The sequence below is a fragment of the Electrophorus electricus genome, chromosome 14 (assembly GCF_041902795.1).
Source record: "Electrophorus electricus isolate QZ-2024a chromosome 14, ASM4190279v1, whole genome shotgun sequence".
In the NCBI taxonomy this organism is placed as follows: Eukaryota; Metazoa; Chordata; class Actinopteri; order Gymnotiformes; family Gymnotidae; genus Electrophorus; species Electrophorus electricus.
In genome coordinates, this window is record NC_137510.1 from 22341209 (window position 1) to 22365000 (window position 23792).

The window sequence follows — 23792 nt, forward strand, 5'->3', positions numbered from 1 at the left end:
TGACTTATATCCACGCTCGTCATTCTTGGTGCTGGAGAATCTCTGCACGCTAGTCTACCTTTTAGCGTTTTCCCCGATCGCTCACACTCGGTAAAAGCTTAATAAGCTAATGAGTTGAGACTGATGTGCGTAAAATGGGAAAATGAACATGTATTACAGTCGTGCGTTTCCCCAGCACCAGGGCTGAGAAAGCTGAGCTCCTTGTTTACGCGAAGTTAAACGTCGCCACCGGGTTAAATGTAGAAAATAACTCTTCTTTTTGTGTTTCATTGGTAGGCTAATAACCAAATTCCATCACGTAAACTAAAAGATGACCATTTTAACAGCCAATATTTTGACAATGGAAGACTCGTAGCCTTGAAACGAATATTTGGCGGACCAAACTTACAGCTTCAAGGGTTTTCTTTCTCAGGAGCAGCCCTTCGTACGGCACAGGTGAGCCGTCTCTGCTCTGAGTCAGGCGAGCTTGTTCGTCGACTATTTGACTCCAACGCCAGTTTAAAAGTCCACTCTTGACAGGAGATGGACTCTCCTCTACCACCGCCATATCCACACTAACTGGTGGTCTGAGTTACACCAACAAGATTCACTTATTGTTGTATTTATCCATTAACAAACGCGACGCGACACTCGCCTTTGTTGTTTGAAAACACTGCCGCCGCCCTCGGTTTCCAGCGAACGGATACTGACTCATGGGGACACAAAATAAATCTAAAGAAATCCAAGTTTATTCGTACCTAACTTAAACGATAACGTTCCTAATTTTAGAGCAACGCGAAATATAATCTTCTAACCGGTGGCACACGCACGTGAGTAAATATAGGTGTGGTTCTTGCTTCAAAAGGTAAAGTCACGTGACTTTAGATCGTATTTGCGTGAATAGATCGCAGCCTACCTGTTAAATAAAGTTTTGCTTTTTTCGATATATGTTTTAAATGAGTGTTTAGAAATAAACATGGAATCGTGAACATGAAACTGTGTCCATGGAAATTCATAACAATGGAAACCATTCAAATCCTGCAGCTGGCAATTTTAAATTTTAACGTTGGACTTAAGTCATTAAGAAGCCTATCAAGGCATTAGCTGTATTAAAAAACGTCAGTGATAAGTGTTTTATTCATTCATACACTATTTAGCAAATGTGTATTTTATATTAATTAAAGCACATATCAATTTTTGCAACTGACAAGTAACATCTAGCTCAATGACAACAATCCTTAATGAAAGTTTTTTTGTTTTTTTTTCATGACAGTATCAACTGACTGAAAGTGATACAATACACTCAGTGCCCAAGCCCTGCAGAGTTTAGTTCCAACCCCTAACCTAGCACAGCTGGCTGTATTAAGTCACTGCTGAAGGACTTGATTAACTGGATCAGGTGTGTAAGATTAGGGTTGGATGTAAATATGTATTATGTATTTATGTTGTACATTTGAGCCTTTCGTCAGTAACAAAAGAGAATCAAGAGTCCAAAGGTAACAGCTGGGTCCTGAGGTAATGTTCAGTGTTCCTCCAAAGAGACTTAAAATCACTTGAAGTGGTGAGTTAGGCAAACACTGCATTGTCACAGAGGCGTACAGGCCTGCTTTACAAGCATCACCATAATGCACATAATACAGAAAGGACTACTGTAAAGATAGATGTACAGCTGGTAAAGCTCATTCTTTATGTCTATAGGTGTATATGCAGGAAAACACAGGATCTTGAACTCCTTATTCTTGAAGTTCAAAGCATGATGTGATTATAATGCAGCTGAATGTCTAAAAGTTGCTATTGTTTAATATCACAGTTTTGTCTTACATGGGTGGTGATATTTAACATCAGACACTTTAATAATGATTGAGGTTAAGCGAAGAGCTCAATAAGGATTGAGCCTATTCATTTTAAAAAAGAAAATCCTTACTGTCTGTTGGGCAGGCCTTTATAGACCTCTGCCATGTCCCAAACCAAGAACCCCTCACAAGTGAGCTGAAAATATCTGTAACACACTGACTATAGGAGGTCTGAACTTTATCCTAAAGTCATAGATCTTTAAAGTGTTAATTGGTTTTCAGGTCCTGCTCATGAAAAATAGTAGCTTATTTGTTCACAGTAAGCTATCTGTTTCCAGCTTTTCTCGTATCAACAAAATCAAACAAAATTCCCTGATTTTTGTAGGCTACTGTGGTTTCAAAGAGACAGACCCTCCTGGCCTATTCTTTTGAGAAGCAAGTAGCTCTCAGAATGTAAGTATTTACATTGACACCCAGCAGATATGCTGTGTTCTGTTACTGTTCTCTGCAGTTCTGATGGAACACTAGCTAACAAGGCATTTGAAAATATAGATGTGAAGTTAGCAGCAGCCATTCATAGTGCAAATCCAGTGTTGGTATAGCCAGGGTGTGGATCATGTGGATGGGCACAGATCTATTTTGGTGCCAGGAAAGGCCATAGCCATGAACTGAACACTGAGGGGGACCAAAATCTACCTGGGGGCAGGGAATTCACTACCTCATGAGTTGAAATTATAATAATAATAATAATAATAATAATAATAATAATAACAAGGGACTAATAAAGTATAATGATACATTTCTCTGTGATTTTGGACTTTTAAAGCCGGACTAAAATATAGAGGACACATAAAATTTCACTTTTCAAAATATGCTTGATGTTTTTTTGTTCATATGTTTTCTTACGTAAAATGTGTCCCATGAATCATGCATAATTATTTAAATTTGATTAATATTATTAAAGAACCACCACATGGTGGCAGCATGTGCATAACTATAGACTGTATATATACAGCTTATGTTTACAATGCAGTACGTCCTATCATCCACATCTTGAAAAAGCACTGGATAAAATTAAATGTCGCTTTTGGTTAATACTTTTTAATCACAGCTTCTTTGTATGGGGTGTTAACATGGCGAGTTTACAGCTGTAATTAGGACCACATAACAAAAAGATTATTACTTCTAACAAGGTTCAGAACACAAAGCTATGTTTTGATTATTGCTGTTAAAGTGAATGGGATGTCAATGTCAATGAGGAAAAAAATATTCTGCTTGAATCAATACAGGGCTGAGGGCATTCTCCGTTCAGTTTAAACCCGCGTGTCTTATAACGAAGCGTCTTTCCCATAGCAGGGTTTGGCCTGCAGGTACTGGGCCAAGAACACAAAATTCCTGAGTGACAGTACATGTTGAGAAGTTGCCTTTTCTCTAGAAGACACCACACAGGCAGTCATGTACTGTCTGAAGTCTACATTCTTTAGGTGCATCCTCTCCTGGGATTCCATGTAGTCGCCGACACCCGCAGGTGTGCTGAGTCAGGCAGGAGTTCTCTAACCCCAACCTCAACCCCAACCTCAACCCCAACCTCAACCCCAACCTCAACCCTAGCATGTCACTTGTAACCTGCACATAGTAATATCTGATGGCTTTCCACCAGATGCATGGCTTGGCCTACTTTATCCACTCAGAGATGCCTTCCATGTCCAATTCCTGGCATTCCACCAGCAAAGTCAGTGGGACGTAGACGTAGCCGCCGGTGCGCAGGTTGTCACGGTACATCATAGCCATCTGATGGTAGGCACTAGGACGTTTCATAGGCCCTCTTTATCTGAATGACATTATATTCTGCATCCTATGCTCAGTCAGTTCTAAAAACGTCTGATGGGTGCTCTGAAGAACTGAAGGGATTTTGTGCTGCTGTAGTTTGCCAGTGGAACAGAGTGACCTCATACTGCTGCACTGAGCTCCTATGACATTGTTGCAACTTCTCAGCAGAATTATTACCACACTGAGTCAATATCAAGTATTATTCTTTAAGAGATGCTAACAGCGGACAGTGTGTGTTGGAACTCTACATAGACTATAGTTTGAATTAAATATATGCTGTATCAACAGTTTTAAAAATTGAAAAAATATTATGTATTCAAGATATTCAGATATATTGCAGTATATTATAAAGAATTCTCAAGAAAATCAAAAATGAGTTAAATAATATTTTCCAGAATAGTACGTATCCGCTAAGTAAACTTGTACATTTGCTTATTTCATTTTTAATTTATTTTTCTCTTTAAACTGTTATCATTGTTGTGAGCGTTATCGGCCAAAGGAGGATGCCCCCCCCTCACCCCCGCCTTGAGTCTTGGTTCTTCTCAAGGTTTCTTCCTCATGCTCTAGGGAGCTTTGCCTTGCCACTGTCGCTCTTGGCTTGGACATTTGTAAAGCTGCTTTTTCACAACATCTGTTGTAAAAGGCACTGAAAAATACATTTTGAATTTGAATTTTGAATTTGAATTTATATTAGCTTTGCATAAATCATGGAATAAACTTGAAGTTCTTGGTAATCATCTAAGACTTTGGACTGTATTGTATGTGATTAGAGAAATTTCTTAAAGATGTTATATTTGTATCATAAAATATGAGATGGACCCTCAAAAAAACAATGAAACACAGGCTATGGTAAATATGAAATAATTGCATTTTATTTTATCTTTATTACTTCTACAAAACTTCAAGCATAAGTTTTTATTATTATTGCTTGATCGCTGTGACTTTTCATTCTCGTTCATGCTCTCATCTTCTCATCTTCCTGGGGACGCTCTCTGTCTCGGAGCAGTGAGAAGAGCTCGGGGAGTTTGTCTCTCTCCTCCTCTTCCGGGAGCTCCTTTGCTCCGTCTGGCTCCTGCAGCTCTGGCCCATGGCAGGAGTAGCATTGGAACTGTGAGCTCTGACCTCATCAGGAAATCTGACAGTGTTTTCAGGCCAGGAGCTGTACTGAGGTTGGTAATTCTGTGCCATCACCAAGAAATCAGCTTTAGGTGCACTGGAGGCATAAGTAGCTGTTGTATTGTACAATACACCCTGCTGCAGCGTATTGTAAAGCGGATACCATCCAAGTGTGGAACTATTCCCTGCCGCCCCAAAGCTGGCACCCCATGCATCAGTCTTCCAAGCATTCCTGCCCAGCAGAGGGTGGTCCCTGCCATATCCTGGGGCCATGTAGCCAAAGGATTCTCTTGGAATTCTGTTTCGTAGATATTCGTGGACATCGTCTATGATTTTGCTCACGCCGTCCAGAGCCGGATGTCTGACAAACTGTGTGTTCCCCTCAGTGGAAGCTGCTGGAAGCTGAAATGAGAAATTGCTCTGCTGCTGAAGAGTCCAGTCATCATCATTATCAGCTTCATCATCATCAGAATCGCTTTCATCCTCTGACTCTTCAGCCTGTTCACCCTGATGCTGGGGGCTTTCTGGGAGAGGTGGGAGAGGTACCTGACCTGCATCCTCTACCTCATTGTTGACGGGGGGCTGAGGCCCAGTGGTTTCACTTGGTGCTTTCTCAGTAAGGGTCAGAGGGACACCACACTGAACACAATCATGCAGATTGGATCCGCACACTGAGGAAAGAAAAAAATTCGCCAGGTCTCCACTGTTGCTGGTTTTGCAATGAAATGGGTCATGTGGGTCTGTTTTTTGCAAGTGGCATGTGTCATTTTGGCAAATCTGACAAAGGTGGCACAAGCACAAACATGCTTCCTTCATGTTAAATGTTTTCTTCCAACTTGGGGGTTTGTTCTAAAAATACAGTGAAGTAAAATATTTTGTATGTACATACCTTTGCAGTCGACCCGATGCAGCTTAATGACCGGGAACATTTTTTAAAGTCCAGAATTGTTTCGTGGTTTTGTTTGAAAACATAAACTAGTAACACTGTCGCTACGTTCACCTTGCTGTGACTGTGTTCCGAATGAATGTTTGGAAATGACTTTAGAATTTAGACGCTATCAGTGTTCTATGACATCGTGCTTCTGACGTAGCTGGCGTCGCGGTTCCCACAGCGACGCCACCATGTTTGTTTACTTCCTTGTTTTGGTCCCTGTCGGCTCCGCCCCCTGCTTAGTACCGCCTCCTGTTACTGTAATCACCTGCAGCGCGTTGGTCCTCGTTAGTCTTTCTGTATATAAGCGCTCTCGGTAGGTAAGTCCCATTGGCTCGGGTTCCGTTTTGGAGCGTCTGTGTTTTGGATAACGCTCTTTGCCCGGTCTTCGGTTCTTGACCTTGACCTTGACCTTGACCTTGGCCTTGACCTTGGCCTTGACCTTGGCCTTGGCCTTGGCCTTGGCCTGTTTGTGGGCTAATAAAGTTGCATTCGTCTTACTGCGAGCGACTCCGTCTTTGCATGTGCTCAGAACATTATAATAGTATTTCAGGTGGGGAAAGTCTTCTTTTTTTTAAATTTCCTTTGCTTATGAGAGGGTTTGTTAGCTTACACACTTGTAGCTTTTAAAATAACCTCATGTGATGTAGGTTACGTCAAGGCTGTAGCCATGAACTGAATATTGGAGGAGCAAATCTCCCCAGGGGGCAGGACTTCACTAACTCTGTCACTCAGTCATCCACTTTCCTCTTATTTCTTATTAGTTATTTATTCAGTTGTTTTATTAATTACCACATCCCCATTTTAATTTGGGGCTTTCATTTATGGCTCATTTATTTTCCTTATATTATTATTTTTATCATATAACATTAATATTATTTAAATATCTTAAGTTAACATTAGGATGAGACTGTTATGATGTCATTACTTTGTCTGAACCATCAATGTTTGCTTCTTTTCTCACTCACCTCCATATCCCCATTACTCCATATCCCCGTTACTGCCCTCATGCTCTCTCTCTTTACTCTGAATGAACCAGAGCTGAAAGAAATTTCATCACAAGTATTATCACTAAACTAGTGACAAGAAAGACTTGATGGATATGTGAAGGCTAACAGGAGTCTGTACATCAGGACTGGGCTAGTGTAATGGCATTGTGTGATCTCACTCACTTGCAAGTCACCACCTCTGCCTGACCTGTCAGCATCCTCATACTCTCCCTCTCACTTTCTTTCTCTACTTTGAATGAACCAGAGAGAACATGAAAAATATTATCGATAAACAACTGGTATTTCCTGCCGTGATGCTCAGGAATGGATTGCTGACAATTTCTTATCTGACTGTTCATTATGATGTCAGGAAAAATTAAGTATACTTATATCATCTGACTAGTGCTCATTTTCTCACAGCTTACTTTTCTTTTTTTTCTGAAGTTGCCCAAAAAAACGCTGAATGCCACTGTCACCCTTCCACTTATTGTGAATGAAAGCTGACAAGTGCGGACTCATAAAAATGTGCTTTCACTTTTTCAAACTGACACTAATAATGTCATTTACCATAAGCCAGTACAGCTGCAAAGGATACTATACAAATATGCAATTATTTAAATCTACTACTCTCTAGATGTTCACATGTATCACTACAATGACTGACACATTACTAAGACTTCACGTGGGATTTCGAACAAACATAACAAAATATAAAAACATTAATGTTTGTTGAATATGCCCTTGACCCTTCCAGGTAACTTAACTATGATAGCTAATGTTAGTAGTGTATTGACACTAACGTTACCTTCCCTGTAGGTCAGAGGCGTTAGCTAGTCAGCAGGGCTCTCATCAACAACAGATGGAAACACTGACAGCTTCTAACATTGCGTAAAGCTAGTCAGTTGAAATAAATGTATTTTATTACCTCAGTGTATTGGGGGGGTGGGGGGTGGAGTCCTAAAGGCACAAGAGACGGAGCACACGATCACTCTGCTCATGGACTTGGGCCATGATCATTCCGAGGAACAGCAGAGTGGTGAGCATGCAGTACTCGGGGCTCCTCGAGGAGTGTTTTCGAAAAGCGCAGTGTTGTTGGCCCAGAGAATGGAGAAGCAGTCATGCGGCAGCGGCTGGTTGCTGCCACCCTGCAGAAGAGCGTTGTTCCTGCTGAGCCCTTCCCATGACATGCTGTCTGCACCCAATCTGTTTCCCGACCGTTGGCAAGCCCGGGTCCATGGGGCTGCCAGGGGCGAACACGGAGAACACACAGCAGCAGGCAAGCCACTAGAAACACTCCCAGTGTCTACAAGCCTCAGCGTCCTGCGCATTTTAGTAAAGCACCATAACCTGCAGGCAGGCTGTGGCTGAGACGGCCATGAGCAGCCTGAGCAGTGTGCCACTCTCACCCCGCGTGCAGTCATAGCCGATGGTGATGCGGTCGAAGCCCAGTACAGTTTTGTAGAAGAAGGCCAGGCCCGTGCCAGCCAGGAAGACGGGCTGGCGGTAGTTCGCTCTCCAGCCCTCCCTGCTAGCGGTGAGAAACCTGCGGCAGAGCGCTCCTCTTATCCTCACTGACAGACACTCCTTGCCTTAAGGAACCCTTATCTGAATGACAGTGATGTAAATTAGGATGCAGTCAAGATACAACATTCAACACTGTGGCCCACCTAGTGTATACTCCTGCTTGTTTTCTCATCTTCTCATTCTACAGAGGACAACGACTGCTCTCAAACTGGTGTGGCTTAAACTGGACAAATGCATAGTGTGTGTGTTTGTGTGTTTGTGTGTGTGTGTTTGTGTGTGTAGAGAGAGAGAGAGAGAGAGAGAGAGAGAGAGAGAGAGAAAGATATTCAAAATTGTAGGAAAGTACAAGAATTTTAGACTTTAGTTTAAATGTAAGAATACACATGTAATGCACAGAATTAGAGTCAAAACTTTCCTGTCTGGCATGGTTTATGTTTAATGGAAGTTGAACTCAACTCTTATATTATCTCTCAGACAAAAACTGATCTGTAGAATAATAATCCCCTAGGTATGCAACAGTAACACACATTAAACAGCATTATTGGACCTGTTTTCAAGTGCACAGCAAGTAGATGATATTTCATTAGGCTGTTATCAGAAATCCAGCTTGTAAACTTGAGCTCAGGTATCATGTGATACTGAATAATCAACATATTTGGTTCATCTTTCTGAGCTATTTTGTGGGTTTATGCTTTTGTGAGATGTTTTGTGCTGGATAGGCCAGCACCTCAGGTGCAGGAAAGTTCACCTGGAACATGCAGAGGAATAATGTTTTCTGCCAGTCCTGTCATTCTGTAGGTTATTTGTCACCAGTGCCATTCCAACATTACTATTTGATGATGTATTAACTGTCCCAAATTACATTCTTTTTCCAACCCGGGCCAAAACAGTAATACAATGGCAGAATGGCATCAACCCTTGTACTGAAAGCCATAAAAGTGGGAGGTTCTTACATATTGTGGGTTCCATGCTTCATAGGTGGGCTTGTCTTGTGCCTGCACCACCACATAAGCCAGGAAAACTACCAGCAGCATTAGTGGACTGATCACCCTCCATGTAGCTTGCCAGTACAGGTTGGGCCTGTGTCCTGTCATCCACTCGATATCGTCACTAAATCTGAGCACACACAAACAGAACGAGACCTTATCAATTAGTGGTTCAGTGGACTTGAGACGGCCATGAGCAGCCTGAGCAGTGTGCCACTCTCACCCCGCGTGCAGTCATAGCCGATGGTGATGCAGTCGAAGCCCAGTACAGTTTTGTAGAAGAAGGCCAGGCCCGTGCCAGCCAGGAAGACGGGCTGGCGGTAGTTCGCTCTCCAGCCCTCCCTGCTAGCGGTGAGAAACCTGCGGCAGAGCGCTCCTCTTATCCTCACTGACAGACACTCCTTGCCTTAAGGAACCCTTATCTGAATGACAGTGATGTAAATTAGGATGCAGTCAAGATACAACATTCAACACTGTGGCCCACCTAGTGTATACTCCTGCTTGTTTTCTCATCTTCTCATTCTACAGAGGACAACGACTGCTCTCAAACTGGTGTGGCTTAAACTGGACAAATGCATAGTGTGTGTGTTTGTGTGTGTGTGTGTGTGTGTGTGTGTGTGTGTGTGTAGAGAGAGAGAGAGAGAGAGAAAGATATTCAAAATTGTAGGAAAGTACAAGAATTTTAGACTTTAGTTTAAATGTAAGAATACACATGTAATGCACAGAATTAGAGTCAAAACTTTCCTGTCTGGCATGGTTTATGTTTAATGGAAGTTGAACTCAACTCTTATATTATCTCTCAGACAAAAACTGATCTGTAGAATAATAATCCCCTAGGTATGCAACAGTAACACACATTAAACAGCATTATTGGGCCTGTTTTCAAGTGCACAGCAAGTAGATGATATTTCATTAGGCTGTTATCAGAAATCCAAGCTTGTAAACTTGAGCTCAGGTATCATGTGATACTGAATAATCAACATATGTGGTTCATCTTTCTGAGCTGTTTTGTGGGATCATGCTTTTGAGCTGCTTGTGCAATATCCTGCTTCCTCCCTTGTTTCCTGCACCATTCCATTATTTTTTTTTATTATTGGTTATTTTTTTTATTCTATAATTTTATTTATATTGCACAATCAAATATTATATAATATATTAAACTACGGTATTTTCATTATAAAATGTCTTATTTTATTTGTTTTTTTACTTAAGTAGGGTATCCTGAAGAAAAAGAAAAAAAAATGATCTGCGTGAGGTACAAATGTATTTGTACATATTCTTGATTTGGACTAATGGTGTCATTTATGAACCATTATTGTGTATCATAGCAATCGATGCCTAACTTATAATCAGACAATATCATGCCAAGTTAGGTCTTCAGAGAAACTATATTGGAATATGTCTGTTTATTGACCAATATCTTATCACTGTTAGAAGAAAAACTGTCAGTATATGTATGTGAACCACAGTAATAAGATCACCATGACACTGAAATATATAAAAACATTAAAGACAGAACAGAATGCTACTGGAAATACAGTCACAGCGTTACAACATAAATTAATGAAGCATATGCTGTCAAAAATAAGATCTGACTGAAAATATGGCGCAGTATATTGTGACTTTCTGTTGTTTTGGTAGTACATGGGTATAGGAAACATCAGATAAAATCAGTAAAAACAGCTTCCTGCACATGTGACGTGAATGTCTGTGGTTTGACAGAGGTCGGCACACCAAATTTGGAGCCATGTTCCGTCTCCACAGGAGGTCAGTGGTTCCACCCTGGGCTGGAGTATGTTAATCTCTACGTTTCCACATCATACCCATCCGTAGCAAAGGGGTTTTTCAGTTGTCTGTCTGCCAAACGTTTATATACAAATGGAATGAACTGATAAAGTGCCCACAGCGGAATGAAGGAGCAGGGAACAGCTGCCAGGAGTATACAGATGGCATAGACCCAGTCTGGATAGGCCAGCACCTCAGGTGCAGGGAAGTTCACCTGGAACATGCAGAGGAATAATGTTTTCTGCCAGTCCTCTCATTCTGTAGGTTATTTGTCACCAGTGCCATTCCAACATTACTATTTGATGATGTATTAACTGTCCCAAATTACATTCTTTTTCCAACCCGGGCCAAAACAGTAATACAATGGCAGAATGACATCAACGCTTGTACTGAAAGCCATAAAAGTGGGAGGTTCTTACATATTGTGGGTTCCATGCTTCATAGGTGGGCTTGTCTTGTGCCTGCACCACCACATAAGCCAGGAAAACTACCAGCAACATTAGTGGACTGATCACCCTCCATGTAGCTTGCCAGTACAGGTTGGGCCTGTGTCCTGTCATCCACTCGATATCGTCACTAAATCTGAGCACACACAAACAGAACGAGACCTTATCAATTAGTGGTTCAGTGGAGTTGGTTAATAAGTGTCCTGTCAAACAGGAACTTAGCTAGTAAAGAGTGCACACTGTATATTCTGTTGTTCAATTCTGAAAGTTTGCCCAGTGCACCTATTGGCACCGTAGATGTAGATCACGGCTGTGATCTCAAAGAAGGCAATGACCAGCAGAGGAAGGGAGCCCACATAGTTATTAAAAATTTCCAGCCAGTAGTTCCCAGAGCCCAGAGTGAAGATGAGGGCCACTGTGAAGGAGACTACGCAGATGAGACCTACAGAGAAAAATGAGGGGATGTCATTTATACACCAACATGATCTTTGATAGTTCCTCACAAAAATAGTCACCTGATAGATAAATTTCTCCTAGACAGCTGACTCATTAGTAATCTTATAAATAATACAATCTTAGTGAAAAGGTTTTGTACCTGTGAAAATCTCTTTAGGAATGCACTTGGGCACCAAGTGCAGGTCCAGCAGAGGGGTCAAGACACCCTCTAGATTTCCAAACATCGACGAGAGACCCAGCGTGAAGAGCATGATAAAGAAGAGCACTGCCCAGACCTGGGAGCCGGGCATCTTTATGACCGCCTCAGTGAACACGATGAAGGCCAAGCCAGTGCCTGAGGCGCTCTGAGAGGCAAAGAGCACAAACCCAGAGACGTTTAATGAACTCATACCTTTAACAACCCTCACATTTTATGCATTTCTTCAAATAGAAAATAAGGGCTTTCCTTAATTCAAACAGTGAAGATTCTAAAATGATTTTAACCCAATAATGATGTCCTCTGTGGTTCTCATAGCAGACCCCATTATGGCCTTAAAATAAAATAAAATTACCTGGTCAAGAAGGGTTTGGAGGTCGCATGTCTTTAGATGAAGTTGTTCCACTTCGTATGGATTTGTGGAATTAAGATAGGACAGCCATTCCCCATAATTGTTCTCTGTCACATTCCCGTCCGCAATATTAAAAGTGTTGATCAAGCTTAAAATATTACTGAAAACATGAATACAAGAAGAAAATATATATAAGTGCTAAGCACTCCAGATGTTCTTAGAGCATTTTTTCTATAAATAATCTGCTTCAGTGCTTACTCATTTAGACAGTCGTTGTAGTTGGACTGCGCCTTGAATCCCAGGATAGCAAAAATGGGTATCGATGCGTAAATTGACGTTGCACTGTTGATGCATCCAACTATAAGGGCGTCTCGTTCACAGTTGTTCCTGAGGGAATGGCCGTGAATTTACGACCATGAGTCACACACAGTGGATTTACGCATGTGCGCATTCATAATTCAAACGTAATCCGCATGTACTAATCTATTTACTTGTAAGAAAGTAAAAAAAGAATGTGAGGTTCTTGCTTCTATATTACTTGTATACTTAAAATGAATTTTTGATGCAATACTTGCATTCAGTATGAAGATAAGAATCTTCTAAATGTATATATTTTATAGATTTCTAAAACAGAAACCTTTCAGGCATGTAACAATGTCTTACTTTTGTGGATTATAACTGGAAAATGCAATCAACCCCCCAAAGGCCAGAGACAGAGAGAAGAAAATCTGTGTGGCAGCATCCAGCCACACTGTGGGGTTCTTCAGGGTTTCCCACTGTCAGGAGGAAGTGCATTAGGAATGACTTGTCTGTACTCTCAAAAATCCTCTCATTAATTAGCAATTGGAAAAAAATGGAATTGTGGCACTGTGCTATGAGGCTCCAGAAGAGAAGCATGAACTCACGTTGGGGGTGAAGAGGTAGTGCAGTCCAAGCATAGCCCCAGGCAGGGTCAAGGCCCGGATCAGGAAGATCGTCAGCACCAGATAGGGGAAGGTGGCTGTGACATATATTGCCTACAGCAGGACACACGGATTTCTCTGTGGCTTCACTGCTGCGCTTCCCACATATTCGAGATTTATTGGAAGTGTATGATGAAGCTACTGTGCAGAAGGCGTCCTGACCTTGCCAATGGTCTCGATGCCCCGGATGAAGCAGATGTAGACGATACACCAGGCTAAAGCCAGACACACCACGAGCCACCACTGTGGATCCCCGCTGACCGCGATGTCTGTAGTGATGTTCAGCGTCACTCTGTACCAGAAGTAGTTCACTGGCGTGCTCCTCTCACATTCCTCCAAAAGGCCTGAGCCAAAAAAAAAAAAAAAAGGCCGTGTGGCATTATAAAGCATGTGGAACATGTGCGTGCACTGATTTGAGTTTGGAATAATAAAACACAGCTGTCAAATTCGTAATGTACAGAATTAAATGTTAATGAATGGCTAGATCAGTGGTCATCAACCCTGCTCCTGGAGATCTACCACACCTGATCTATCTAACTATTGCTATCAGAAATCCTTGATTAGCGAAATAGTGTGAAATTTCGGTTGGAAGTGAAATCTGCAGGTTGGGGGCTTGGGGTTGGGGTTGGGGTTAGGAGAGTGTTATGTAATTCCTGGTCTAGCTGTTTCTTGAATTGACGTGACGCTGTTTGTGGCTTACCAGTGTGATTGGCCTTGGTGGGACAAGACTGCCAAGGTAACGGGTTTTGGAACGAATGGAACAAGTACCACAGAACCCAGGCGAGTATAGTATTGTAGAACAAACCCACTAAAAAAGAGACGGTCAGGGACGCCACACCTGCACACACAGCACGAAAAGCCATGCAGTAAGTCCAACGAATGCGTTCACTGTCGGTTACGCCTCTGATAGCGCTGCATCAGATCTGAAAACACACCCACCCACTCCTCCGAGGTACGGTGAGATCGAGTTCCAGACACCTATGCTACCCATGCGGAGCCTCTGCCCGATGGCCAGCTCCATGTGAAGCAGCGGCAGGCCCTCCAGCAGCAACGCGATGAGGTACGGGATCAGGAACGCACCTGGACAACAGCACGACATGTGAGTGCACCGCTGTGGCCCACGACGGCTAGCCGGGTGACGGGCCAGTGAGCGTGTAGGCCCTGGGGGGGAAGATTTTCTACTCGTATGTTACAGCACTCCGCCACTGCAGTTGTTACGCATGCCATTGTAGCATTCGAAATGCAGAACTCTCACAGGTATCTCAGCAGAACATCACACTAGAATACACCCATAAAGTACTGGGTAACACTTTTTCTGGGTGGATTCGTGCATCTCTAAGTGAGAATGTTACATTGACTGAGAGCACAGATTCATTAAATATTCTGTAATATGTCTGTAATGTCTTGCTGTTCTCTTTAATTCTGTAGTGTAAAGCATTATAAGGACTGCGTTTTTCTCACTGTGGTTGATGATAATCAAAAAAATATCTGTAATAGAGGCCTGCTGTACCAGGGGGACTTATAGAGCTATTTGTACTTCATGGTGTATTTGCTCTGCACTCGATTTAACATGATTTAACATAACTACTTACCAGTTTTCTTCCACTTTAAGCAGTGCGCTAAATGGACTGATTCCTGTATCTACCTATTTATCTATATTTACTCTTGACAACGTGCCATTAATCTGTGGGTGAACGTTTCTGAATGTGCAAATATCACAGCCATTTTAACCATATCTGTCTATATAACGGGCTCTGATAGTATGCCTTGCTAATGTGCTATGTGTGCTGGCAAGAAGTTTTTTGGGTTTTTTTACACTTTGTTATACTGTACATTTGTATACATTTTCCTCAGAAACTTTGCTGCCTGAACAGGAAAAATAAATTATTTTTGATCTTGAGTAGCAAATGAAAAACTGATATGGAGCAATAACCAACATAAAAAACTAAGCAGGTTTTGCTGAGTTCTGACACCTGAACCCACAAATACTTAGCAAGGCAAGTTTGTAATTTACATTATTTAACTAGGTGCCATATTTTCACTGAAATGGAAAAGTCTTTTACAAACAGGATTAATTTTGTGTTAAAATCAATGTTTTTAATTAATTTTAAAGGGTAATATTTCATTTGAGGAGTATTTCTTTTGGAATATCTTCACAGACGTTTATCAGACTGTTCATGTCTGCACAAACTGTCCGTGAAGTTTTCCTTTTAACAAGCTCCGCTCAGTGCCTTGGGTACACCACTGCATGCGATGTTATAGGTCGTAGTCGCGCTACTTTTTTCCAGTAGTTTAACAGTTAATGCATCTTAAAAACATAATGATGTACCTACCGTCTGTGAGAATACCAGTACTAGGAGAATGGAAAATTAACTTAACATACTCAGCAGGGTACATTATAAAAACAATGGAAATCATAATGTTTAACAAGGAAAATGTGTATGAATCATTTATCTCTTAAATTGGTAATATAATTTTCAAGTTGTCAAAATTCCAAACCAATACTTTTTAAAATTCTTGTTATCTTTTGGGTCAACTTCACATGCATGCTAATCCCTTATATTATTAATCCCGATTAATGGATTTATGTAGTTAAGGTACAGTTCACGACACATCAGGCGTTCATTATTATACTAATACACAAGAAGAACCTTGTCGATTTCCCTCGTCCTATTTTGTGAAAGCATAACCCCCTCCAACATATAAACCATCACGTGAGGCTTCCATCTTTTTTTGGCACTTAAATAAATGCAGCTCGACTACCAAGACATCAGCAGCCTCTTACCTCCCCCGTACACCTGGCATAGGTAGGGGAACCGCCACACGTTGCCCAGCCCAACCGCGAACCCGATGCATGTCAGCAGGTACTGGACCTTGTTGTCCCACTTGGGCCGCTCATCCGTGTTCGGGGGCTCCTCCGGAGCTCGGCGCAGCTCTATGTCTTTTGCACGTTCACCGTCATCCATCCTGTGAGTCGCTGTTTGCAGCTCAGTTGCACACAAGCTTTATTTCCTCTGCGCAGAAGCTCCGTCAGTTCCTTTCTAATTTACTGACATTTTTTTTTTAGGAGGAGAGGAGGAGTCTAGATGCTCTGGCTTGATCTCGCACTGCTGCAGAGCTGCAGTTCTGTGTTTCCCCTTGCAGCTGAGGCCAGGTTAAACCAGGAAGCACACACACTCACAAATCACTGAGAGCAAGAAACGTTCCTGTCAGTCCTTTGTTTATTTAATGGTGCTCTGTGCTACATCCTGTAGTTAATTTTTTACTTATTGAATCCATGAAGCCATATTAATGAGGTGTTAACTATGTGTACATTTATGCACATCCCTCCAATGGCATTGTTTAAGTTGTAATACTGATGTTACACAAAATAGTAGTCAATTTGTAGTCAATTTCTTCACAAGAAAACTAGTAATTTCTAGAAATCCATATGAAAAGATATTTATTTCAAGAAAACCTGGCTGCATGAAAACATGACAACAAAATCCACATATCTAAAGCATATTTATGTGTTTTGAATATGAATTAAATAAAACAGGTCTGAATGATATAAAGGAAATTAAAATATCTTGAAAATATTTGTTAGAAAATAAATAAGGTGCTGTAGCATTTGGCTCAGTAATTACAAATGATATCTGGAAAATGATCCCTGGAACTAATATATGGGGTGTTCCTTTAAAAATATGAAAAATCATGCACTCGTGGTACATGGTACGTCTGTGCAAGAAACAGAATAATCCTACAGGATTCATAGAACCAGTTAGAGATGTGAGCCCGTCTTGGAATTGTAGCCATGAGCATGTCATTGCAGACATAAGTGGTCTGGATAACAATGTGAAGGAAATAATGCCAATAGCCAAAATGTAAAACAATAACATCACCCAGTCCTGTATGGCGTCAGCTTTGGATCTGTGCTTCTCATCTAATTGCCAGAGTACGCCTTATCTCGCCATTTCCGAATAGCCATGAAAATGGCTGCGCCAGGTACAGAAAGGCTGGGAATCCCAGCCAAGATGAAGATTATGACATAAATCCACGATGGATAGGGCTTCTTCTCTAAAGTAGGAAATTTCTCCTGTAAGACAGAAAGATACTTCCAGACTCACGGTTACCATCTCCAAAACACTTTGTCTCATCTTTTTTATTGCTTATGCTGATTTATAACAGTAACATTATAATGTCATTTTATTTTACTTTATTATATTTAAATGACATTTTCACATGTATTTATACTTATCATTTATTAGTTTTATTATTATTCTTCCCCGTCCATTAACGAGACATATGGACAAAACCTATATTGTTCGTTTCTTCGCTGTGTTTTGTATTGAACTACTTCTGTTTCTCCATAGCCTTTCCCCCCCCCTGCTCTTTGGTGATGTCAGTCCTGTACCTGCCTTAGAACTCACTGTACCTACCGAAGTGAGGAGACCAGAACTCTCCCTACCTCAGCCTCGCTCACTGTTCCTTCGCTGCCCTCCTTTCTGCCTTTCTTCTTCCCGACTTTCTTATGTAAACCTCGTTACAACGCGAGCGGTGCCCGACGCACGCAGTAAAACCTTATCAGGGATCGGACCTCCCTCTTCCCTCCCTCATACCATATCTCTGCCTAAGTATGCGCTGCAGGCCCGCAACATTCGTGGAGCTGGGAGGGATCTCACCGATTCAGGGTCCCAGGCGATGTAGAAGAGCTCCTTGGAAATGGTGGTGACAAAGTAGAAGAGGAAGATGACCAGCATGACGAGGGGGCTGATGACTCGCCAGGTGGCTTGCCAGAAGATGTTGGGCTTGTGACCGATCATGAAGACAAGGTCTTCATTGAACCTGTTTACAAAGCGCACATTCTCTGGTTTTGCCCCGCTCTTCAGTCTCTGACAATATTAAACGCGGCAAGTGCACTCCAGAACACCGCGGATGTGATTCAGAAAATGTAGACAAAGCAACAAACTAGTTTTATCAAAGGTGTGGAATATGCGTTTCTTCACTTACCTGTCTACACCATAGATATACACCACTCCAACCATCTCGCAGAAAGCCACAATGAGGAGAGGGATTGAGCCAGCGAAACTGTCGAAGAGTGCCAGCCAGTAATCCCCTGATCCCTGAACAAATATCAGGCCAAGACAGCAACACACCAAACACGTCACACCTGGAGAAAAAAATGATAATCTCCAGGTTTAGATATTTAAACCTTTAACCGACATTTTTATATGTATTTCATTCTACATGCAAAGAATCACTCATGGGACGTGTTGCGAGAAGGATAAGGACAGGGACGTAAATATATTACATTTACGTGCGTAACGTTTTATGTGTCGTTTAAGATTTTAGCACCTTTGACTTTCTTTTTTTTTTTTGAACAGTAACTTAAACCTGAATAAAAGGCGGGCTGTGAGGACATGGATGTGCAGTACCTGAAATGGCTTCTTTGGGCCAGCTCTTCGGGAAGACCCCCAGGTCCTGCAGGGGAACCAGCACTCCTTCGATGTTGCCGAACATGGAGGAGAGTCCGAGGCAGAACAGCATGATGAAGAACAGGACGGCCCACAGGGGCGACAGGGGCATCTTGGTGATGGCCTCAGTGAAGACAATGAAGGCCAAACCAGTGCCCTCCACGCCCTGTGCAGGCAGTGAGCCGTTAGCGAGGGAGGTGCTTGTATAATCTTACAAGGGAGCAGCGAGGTCTCTAGCCTGTCATGAATTTTAATCTGGGTCCTAGTAGAGAAGGACTAAATAAAACCCATGCAAACAGTCTGCTTTGGCAGGAGATACTCCCCATTTTTCGGTGTGTGACTCTAATAATGGGTGTACCTCGCTGAGGAAGGTGTTCAGGTTGCAGGTCGGCAGGTTTAGGTCCTGGATGATGTTTGGATGGGTGGCGTTAAGGTCACGCAGAACCTGGTCGTAGTTATGCACGGTGATGTTGGTTTCTGGCAGATCAAATGTGTTTAGAAGGGTCAGGATGTTTCTGCAGGACAGATGTGTTTAGAAGGATCAGGATGTTTCTGTAGGACAGATGTGTTTAGAAGGATCAGGATGTTTCTGCAGGACAGATGTGTTTAGAAGGATCAGGATGTTTCTGCAGGACAGATGTGTTTAGAAGGATCAGGATGTTTCTGCAGGACAGATGTGTTTAGAAGGATCAGGATGTTTCTGCAGGACAGATGTGTTTAGAAGAAGACAGTTGTCTGTGGTTTAAGGAATGCTCCAGCTTTTTAAAACCTAATCTCTAGCTATCCCATCTGTAGTGTATAATTTGTCATAATTTTACAGATTAGCAGAATATAACACAGGCACATACCCTCCCAAGCAGTCGTCAAATCTCTTTGTGGCTCTGAAGCCGATGATGGTATAGATGACAGTGGCAGCGAAGATCGAGGTGAAGGCGTTAATGATGGAGATGATGACAGCATCCTGCTCGCAGTTATTACTGAGACATAGACACACATGCACTTTATTACAGGACAAAGCACATTTTAATAAAGTCAAGAATATAATTTAGCATTTCTCTCATTCGTCTCTGTCCAGCGGTGTAACGGATATTCTACCTGCATTGTCTGCAATTCTAAGATGAAACAATTTCCTTTGCTTGAACTGCCTTCTGTTTGTATTTGTGAAAATCTTTGAAACAGTTCAGCTGAATGTGAGATGTTGGGGATGTTTTGTGACTCACTGCACAGAGTTGTAGCTGGAGAAGGAGATGAGACCCCCAAAGGCCAGAGAGAAGGAGTAGAACACCTGAGCCCCTGCGTCCAGCCAGGTAGTGGGGTTTGCTAACTCAGCAAGCTACACACACACACACACACACACACACACACACACACACACACACACACACACACACACACACACACACACACACACACACACACACACACACACACACACACACACACACACACACACCCATCACCACCACTGACAAACAGACATTTACATACCTGCGTACATACGAATATAGCAAACAATCAAGCAGTATAAAATATAGCAGAATTCTCTTCAGTGTCCTTCACACTTAGATACATATCACATAACTCCCAAGGGAATTCGAATAGTTTAGTTTCGAATAGTAAACGGTTATTCTGCACTGGTTAGAAGTCGTTGAGTTTGTGCTGAATGACACTCACATCTGGCATGAAGAGAAATTTGATTCCATCGACGGAACCTTTCAGGGTCAGTCCTCTGATGAGGAAAATAGTGAGTACCAAGTAGGGTAATGTGGAGGTCACGTACACCGCCTGTGCAAGAGACAGACAGGGTTCCCATCTCTGGTCTGATACGTCTCATAGTTTCCACAGGCTGCTGCCCTGTGTCTGTAGTTCTTAGGTTATACATTTTAAAAGCCGTGGTGTGTTAAATCTTTTTATGAGTCCAAATTCTTACACAACAATATTGCTATCTATATAGTCGGCAGTAAAAAGACTCAGATGATCCTTATCGACCACAGTATTTAGAAATACACAATATTTCTGTAGATTTCATTTAAATCGGAATGCGGTTCTACATTTTTAAGTATGATCATTCTATACTTACTTGATGTACTTGCAAGGCAATTAAAAATGTTAAGACTGATATTGGTAGAAGCGATATTGGCTTCGAATGTCCTTGCCAATCTGTATTTATGCAGCGCAGAAATTTTATAACACCGTATCAGTGTGCTTTTGAAAACAATCCTTAATGACACTGCAATAATTACTGCTAGTATGTAATCAGCATCTTTTGAGAAAGTATGAATCACATTTATACTGCCTGTTAAACACTTTGTGTTTAAGAAGTCCACAGTTTGAAGCTTTAGTAGTACCATGTGGTGTGTGACATGTGTGAGAGTGATGATACCTTCCCAGTGGTCTCAATCCCACGGATGCAGCAGACATAAAGCACGCCCCACGCCGCAATCAGACAGAGTACCATCCACCACTGCAGACCGCCTGTCTCGTCTATGGCCGGGGTGACATTCAGGGTCTTCCTGTACCAGAAATAATCCACAGGAGAGCTCCTTGCGCAGTCCGACACCAGACCTGACGACAGAGTCACGTGTACAATGAAGGAATCATGAAGAGGAAGTATGGGACAGTGCAGATGTCATTTGATTAGAAGCATTCCAGAATGCCTAATTTACTGGTTTAGTGGTTATATAGCTGAAAGGATATATCGGTGCCGATTCACGTTTCACATTTCACCACAGACGAGAGACAGACGAGAGTTGCACCGCCACGGTCATGCTTTGTGGTGACTTGTGGCGGTTGTACCTGTTCTATTTTCATTTAAGGGGCACTGGCTCCAGGGCAGAGGTTCCTGGAAGGAGTTGAAGAAGTACCACATGACCCAGGCGATGATGGTGTTGTAGTAGAGACTGACCAGCAAGGACACGAACATGGATGCGATACCTGCGTAGAGAAGCGTAGCAGCTCTGAACAGCCCACTAAATGACCGCTTAGACAGGAGTGGAGAGTGCGGAGCAAATTCGACTCGGGATTAGCAGCAGGAGTTCGAGTCTAAAATTCCAACTCATTTTCAGATTCTCACTGCAAATCAGAACGTGAGCTGAGAACTGGCTTTAAAACCTTGACTTCTTTCCCACTTCTGGTCAAGATGGTGTCATGCACCTTATCTCACCTACTCCGACCATGTAGGGACTAACAGTTCTCCAGACTCCCACACTGCTTTTCCTCAGGCGCTGGCCAATGGCGAACTCCAGGTGAAGGAGTGGAATGCCCTCAAGCACCAGCAGGATCAAGAAAGGGATCATGAAGGCGCCTGATGGAGAGCAATAAAGGTAAAGAACAGTTAAGGTCACACATTTGGAATCAAATGTCTGTATGTTAGGTGAAAGATATTTCATTCTAAACCTTTCCAAACAGACGTTTGACTGATGGGTATTATTTGTAGTTGGGGATGTCGGGCCCTAGTTTTGGACCGCACCGCAGTCAGTATGGAAGACTTGATTCTGAGTCACAGGTGTTAAAGCCTGGGAAACATGTGAATACCATCCGATGCTGGAAAACATATTGTACTTTGGAGGACGTTCTGTTCAGAAAGCAATCAAGGATCAGATGTCTAATTATTTGTTCTTTCAGAAATGCTGATTGCAGGTGGTCAGCAGTGTTGAATGTGCAGACGTTCTTATCAGCTCCTCTGTCGTTCTGGGTGTTGCCTTCAGCACAGCACTGACCAATCAGTATCATCTGAGGCTGAGGTTTGGACACACCCAGTTACATGTGATGGTGGTTCGCTCAGTAACTCTGGTGAGCTTTTGTAAGGATGTGTTTACACAGGCGATAAAGGGTTTAAGTGAGTGCATTTAGCCACTCACAGAGGAAGAGTTTTTTTTAAAAACTGACCATATCACACACACACACACACACACACACACACACACACATGGGAGCTGGATTTTGTTTTGCTTGCTTAATGCTATAACAGTTGTCACTTTATCTACCACCAATGCTAGCTATTCAGAAGTGCTGATGCTTGCGTGATGTTCAGTGTCCACTGGGATGTGCAATATCAACCATTTTTACTTCGGCTGAGCTAACGCCTGTAAGTGTTCCGTCACCCTTGAACTGCGATCTGACAGAAAAGGCTTACATTAACCACGGTTTATGTGGTAAATGTTCCATGAAAGGTGTGAGTTGGACAAAGAAGAGTATGTATTTGGCATGGTAAATCTGCTCTAGAAACAGATTAATAGCTTTGGCTTATTATCAACCAAAAACACTGCCCCTCACGCACACACACACACACACACACAAAGTGGTGTGACTCATTAAGCTTATCAAGTACATGGGGTGAGGTCTTTCTCAAGATTACAAACATGTAACTTAATTAAAGTTAAAAGTGAAAAATTAATCATTCCCTGCATCTTATCTGAAATTGTACATATTGGCATTAGCTTGACATGTACACATGTCTGTAAAGCCACATATTATTCATTTAATGGAATTAAGTAAATTATATAGTTATTTTAGTTATATAGTTATTATATATATTATTTATACATTACTATATTAAATTAGCTGTAATAATGATTAGATAATATAATTTAATGAGAAATATTCACACATGCTGTAATTATATTTCAAATATACTGCATATCTAGGCCTGTCCATTACCGAGTATAGAGCAACAGAGGAAGAGTGTAATATGTAAACATTTTGCTTAATCTTTGAATGGGTTTAGTGGTGTGAAGCTCAACAGGTTTGACTCTAAAAGGAAAAATGTTTAAAGTAATGTAGGAAACCAGCAATGCCAAAACAAAACCACAACCAATAATCTATGAGAATACAGGAGAACATGAAGAGAACATAAAGGGTTGGTTTTGTCTCAAATGTTACATCGTTAAAAGAAATGATAAGTGTTTGTAAAGTCTATGAAGGGTTTTCGAACCAATTCTTACATTATTCTGAAACAGAATCTCTCAGCAAGAGACATAATGATATTGATAAAT

At 41.9% G+C, this 23792-nt stretch overlaps 3 protein-coding genes across 10 annotated transcripts in view; all 3 read right to left on the reverse strand.

Moving 5' to 3' along the window:
- The window catches only part of rapgef5b (Rap guanine nucleotide exchange factor (GEF) 5b), a 30560-nt gene extending 29759 nt beyond the window's left edge, over window positions 1-801 (reverse strand). For 2 of the 3 annotated variants that reach the window (XM_081695626.1, XM_081695625.1), the window contains exon 1: window positions 389-800. In XM_081695626.1, the coding sequence (XP_081551752.1) occupies window positions 389-547 (159 nt within the window). In that variant the 5' untranslated portion in view covers window positions 548-800. Of the gene's footprint in view, window positions 1-388 lie in introns of all 3 variants that reach the window. The other variant, XM_027000052.3, reaches the window with a different exon arrangement.
- A 7166-nt stretch (window positions 802-7967) lies between these two features.
- On the reverse strand, window positions 7968-16366 carry LOC113570701 (sodium-dependent neutral amino acid transporter B(0)AT3-like). 6 transcript variants are annotated; one of them, XM_081696109.1, is made up of 15 exons: window positions 16131-16366; window positions 14285-14425; window positions 14046-14183; window positions 13508-13689; window positions 13289-13399; window positions 13047-13159; window positions 12642-12770; window positions 12387-12543; window positions 11975-12179; window positions 11662-11821; window positions 11353-11515; window positions 11053-11147; window positions 9372-9570; window positions 9116-9278; window positions 7968-8243 (listed from the first exon to the last, which is right to left on the reverse strand). In XM_081696109.1, exons 1-13 carry the CDS (start codon window positions 16309-16311, stop codon window positions 9567-9569), a joined length of 1779 nt encoding a protein of 592 aa, XP_081552235.1. In that variant the 5' UTR covers window positions 16312-16366; the 3' UTR covers window positions 7968-8243; window positions 9116-9278; window positions 9372-9566. The 6 variants fall into 6 exon arrangements, with proteins under 6 accessions (XP_081552235.1, XP_081552233.1, XP_081552236.1 ...); XM_081696107.1 differs by having other exon boundaries at window positions 10883-11147; window positions 16131-16365; XM_081696108.1 differs by lacking the exon at window positions 7968-8243 and adding an exon at window positions 8279-8385 and having other exon boundaries at window positions 10883-11147; window positions 16131-16365.
- A 188-nt stretch (window positions 16367-16554) lies between these two features.
- Window positions 16555-23792, reverse strand: part of slc6a19b (solute carrier family 6 member 19b) — a 9174-nt gene continuing 1936 nt past the window's right edge. Inside the window, exons 2-12 of the mRNA XM_026999090.3 lie at window positions 21962-22102; window positions 21595-21732; window positions 21182-21363; window positions 20473-20583; window positions 20019-20131; window positions 19647-19775; window positions 19157-19313; window positions 18760-18964; window positions 18335-18494; window positions 18007-18169; window positions 16555-17420 (exon numbers count right to left, since the gene is read on the reverse strand). Coding sequence (XP_026854891.2) covers window positions 17268-17420; window positions 18007-18169; window positions 18335-18494; window positions 18760-18964; window positions 19157-19313; window positions 19647-19775; window positions 20019-20131; window positions 20473-20583; window positions 21182-21363; window positions 21595-21732; window positions 21962-22102 — 1652 coding nt within the window. The 3' untranslated portion in view covers window positions 16555-17267. The remainder of the gene's footprint in view (window positions 17421-18006; window positions 18170-18334; window positions 18495-18759; window positions 18965-19156; window positions 19314-19646; window positions 19776-20018; window positions 20132-20472; window positions 20584-21181; window positions 21364-21594; window positions 21733-21961; window positions 22103-23792) is intronic.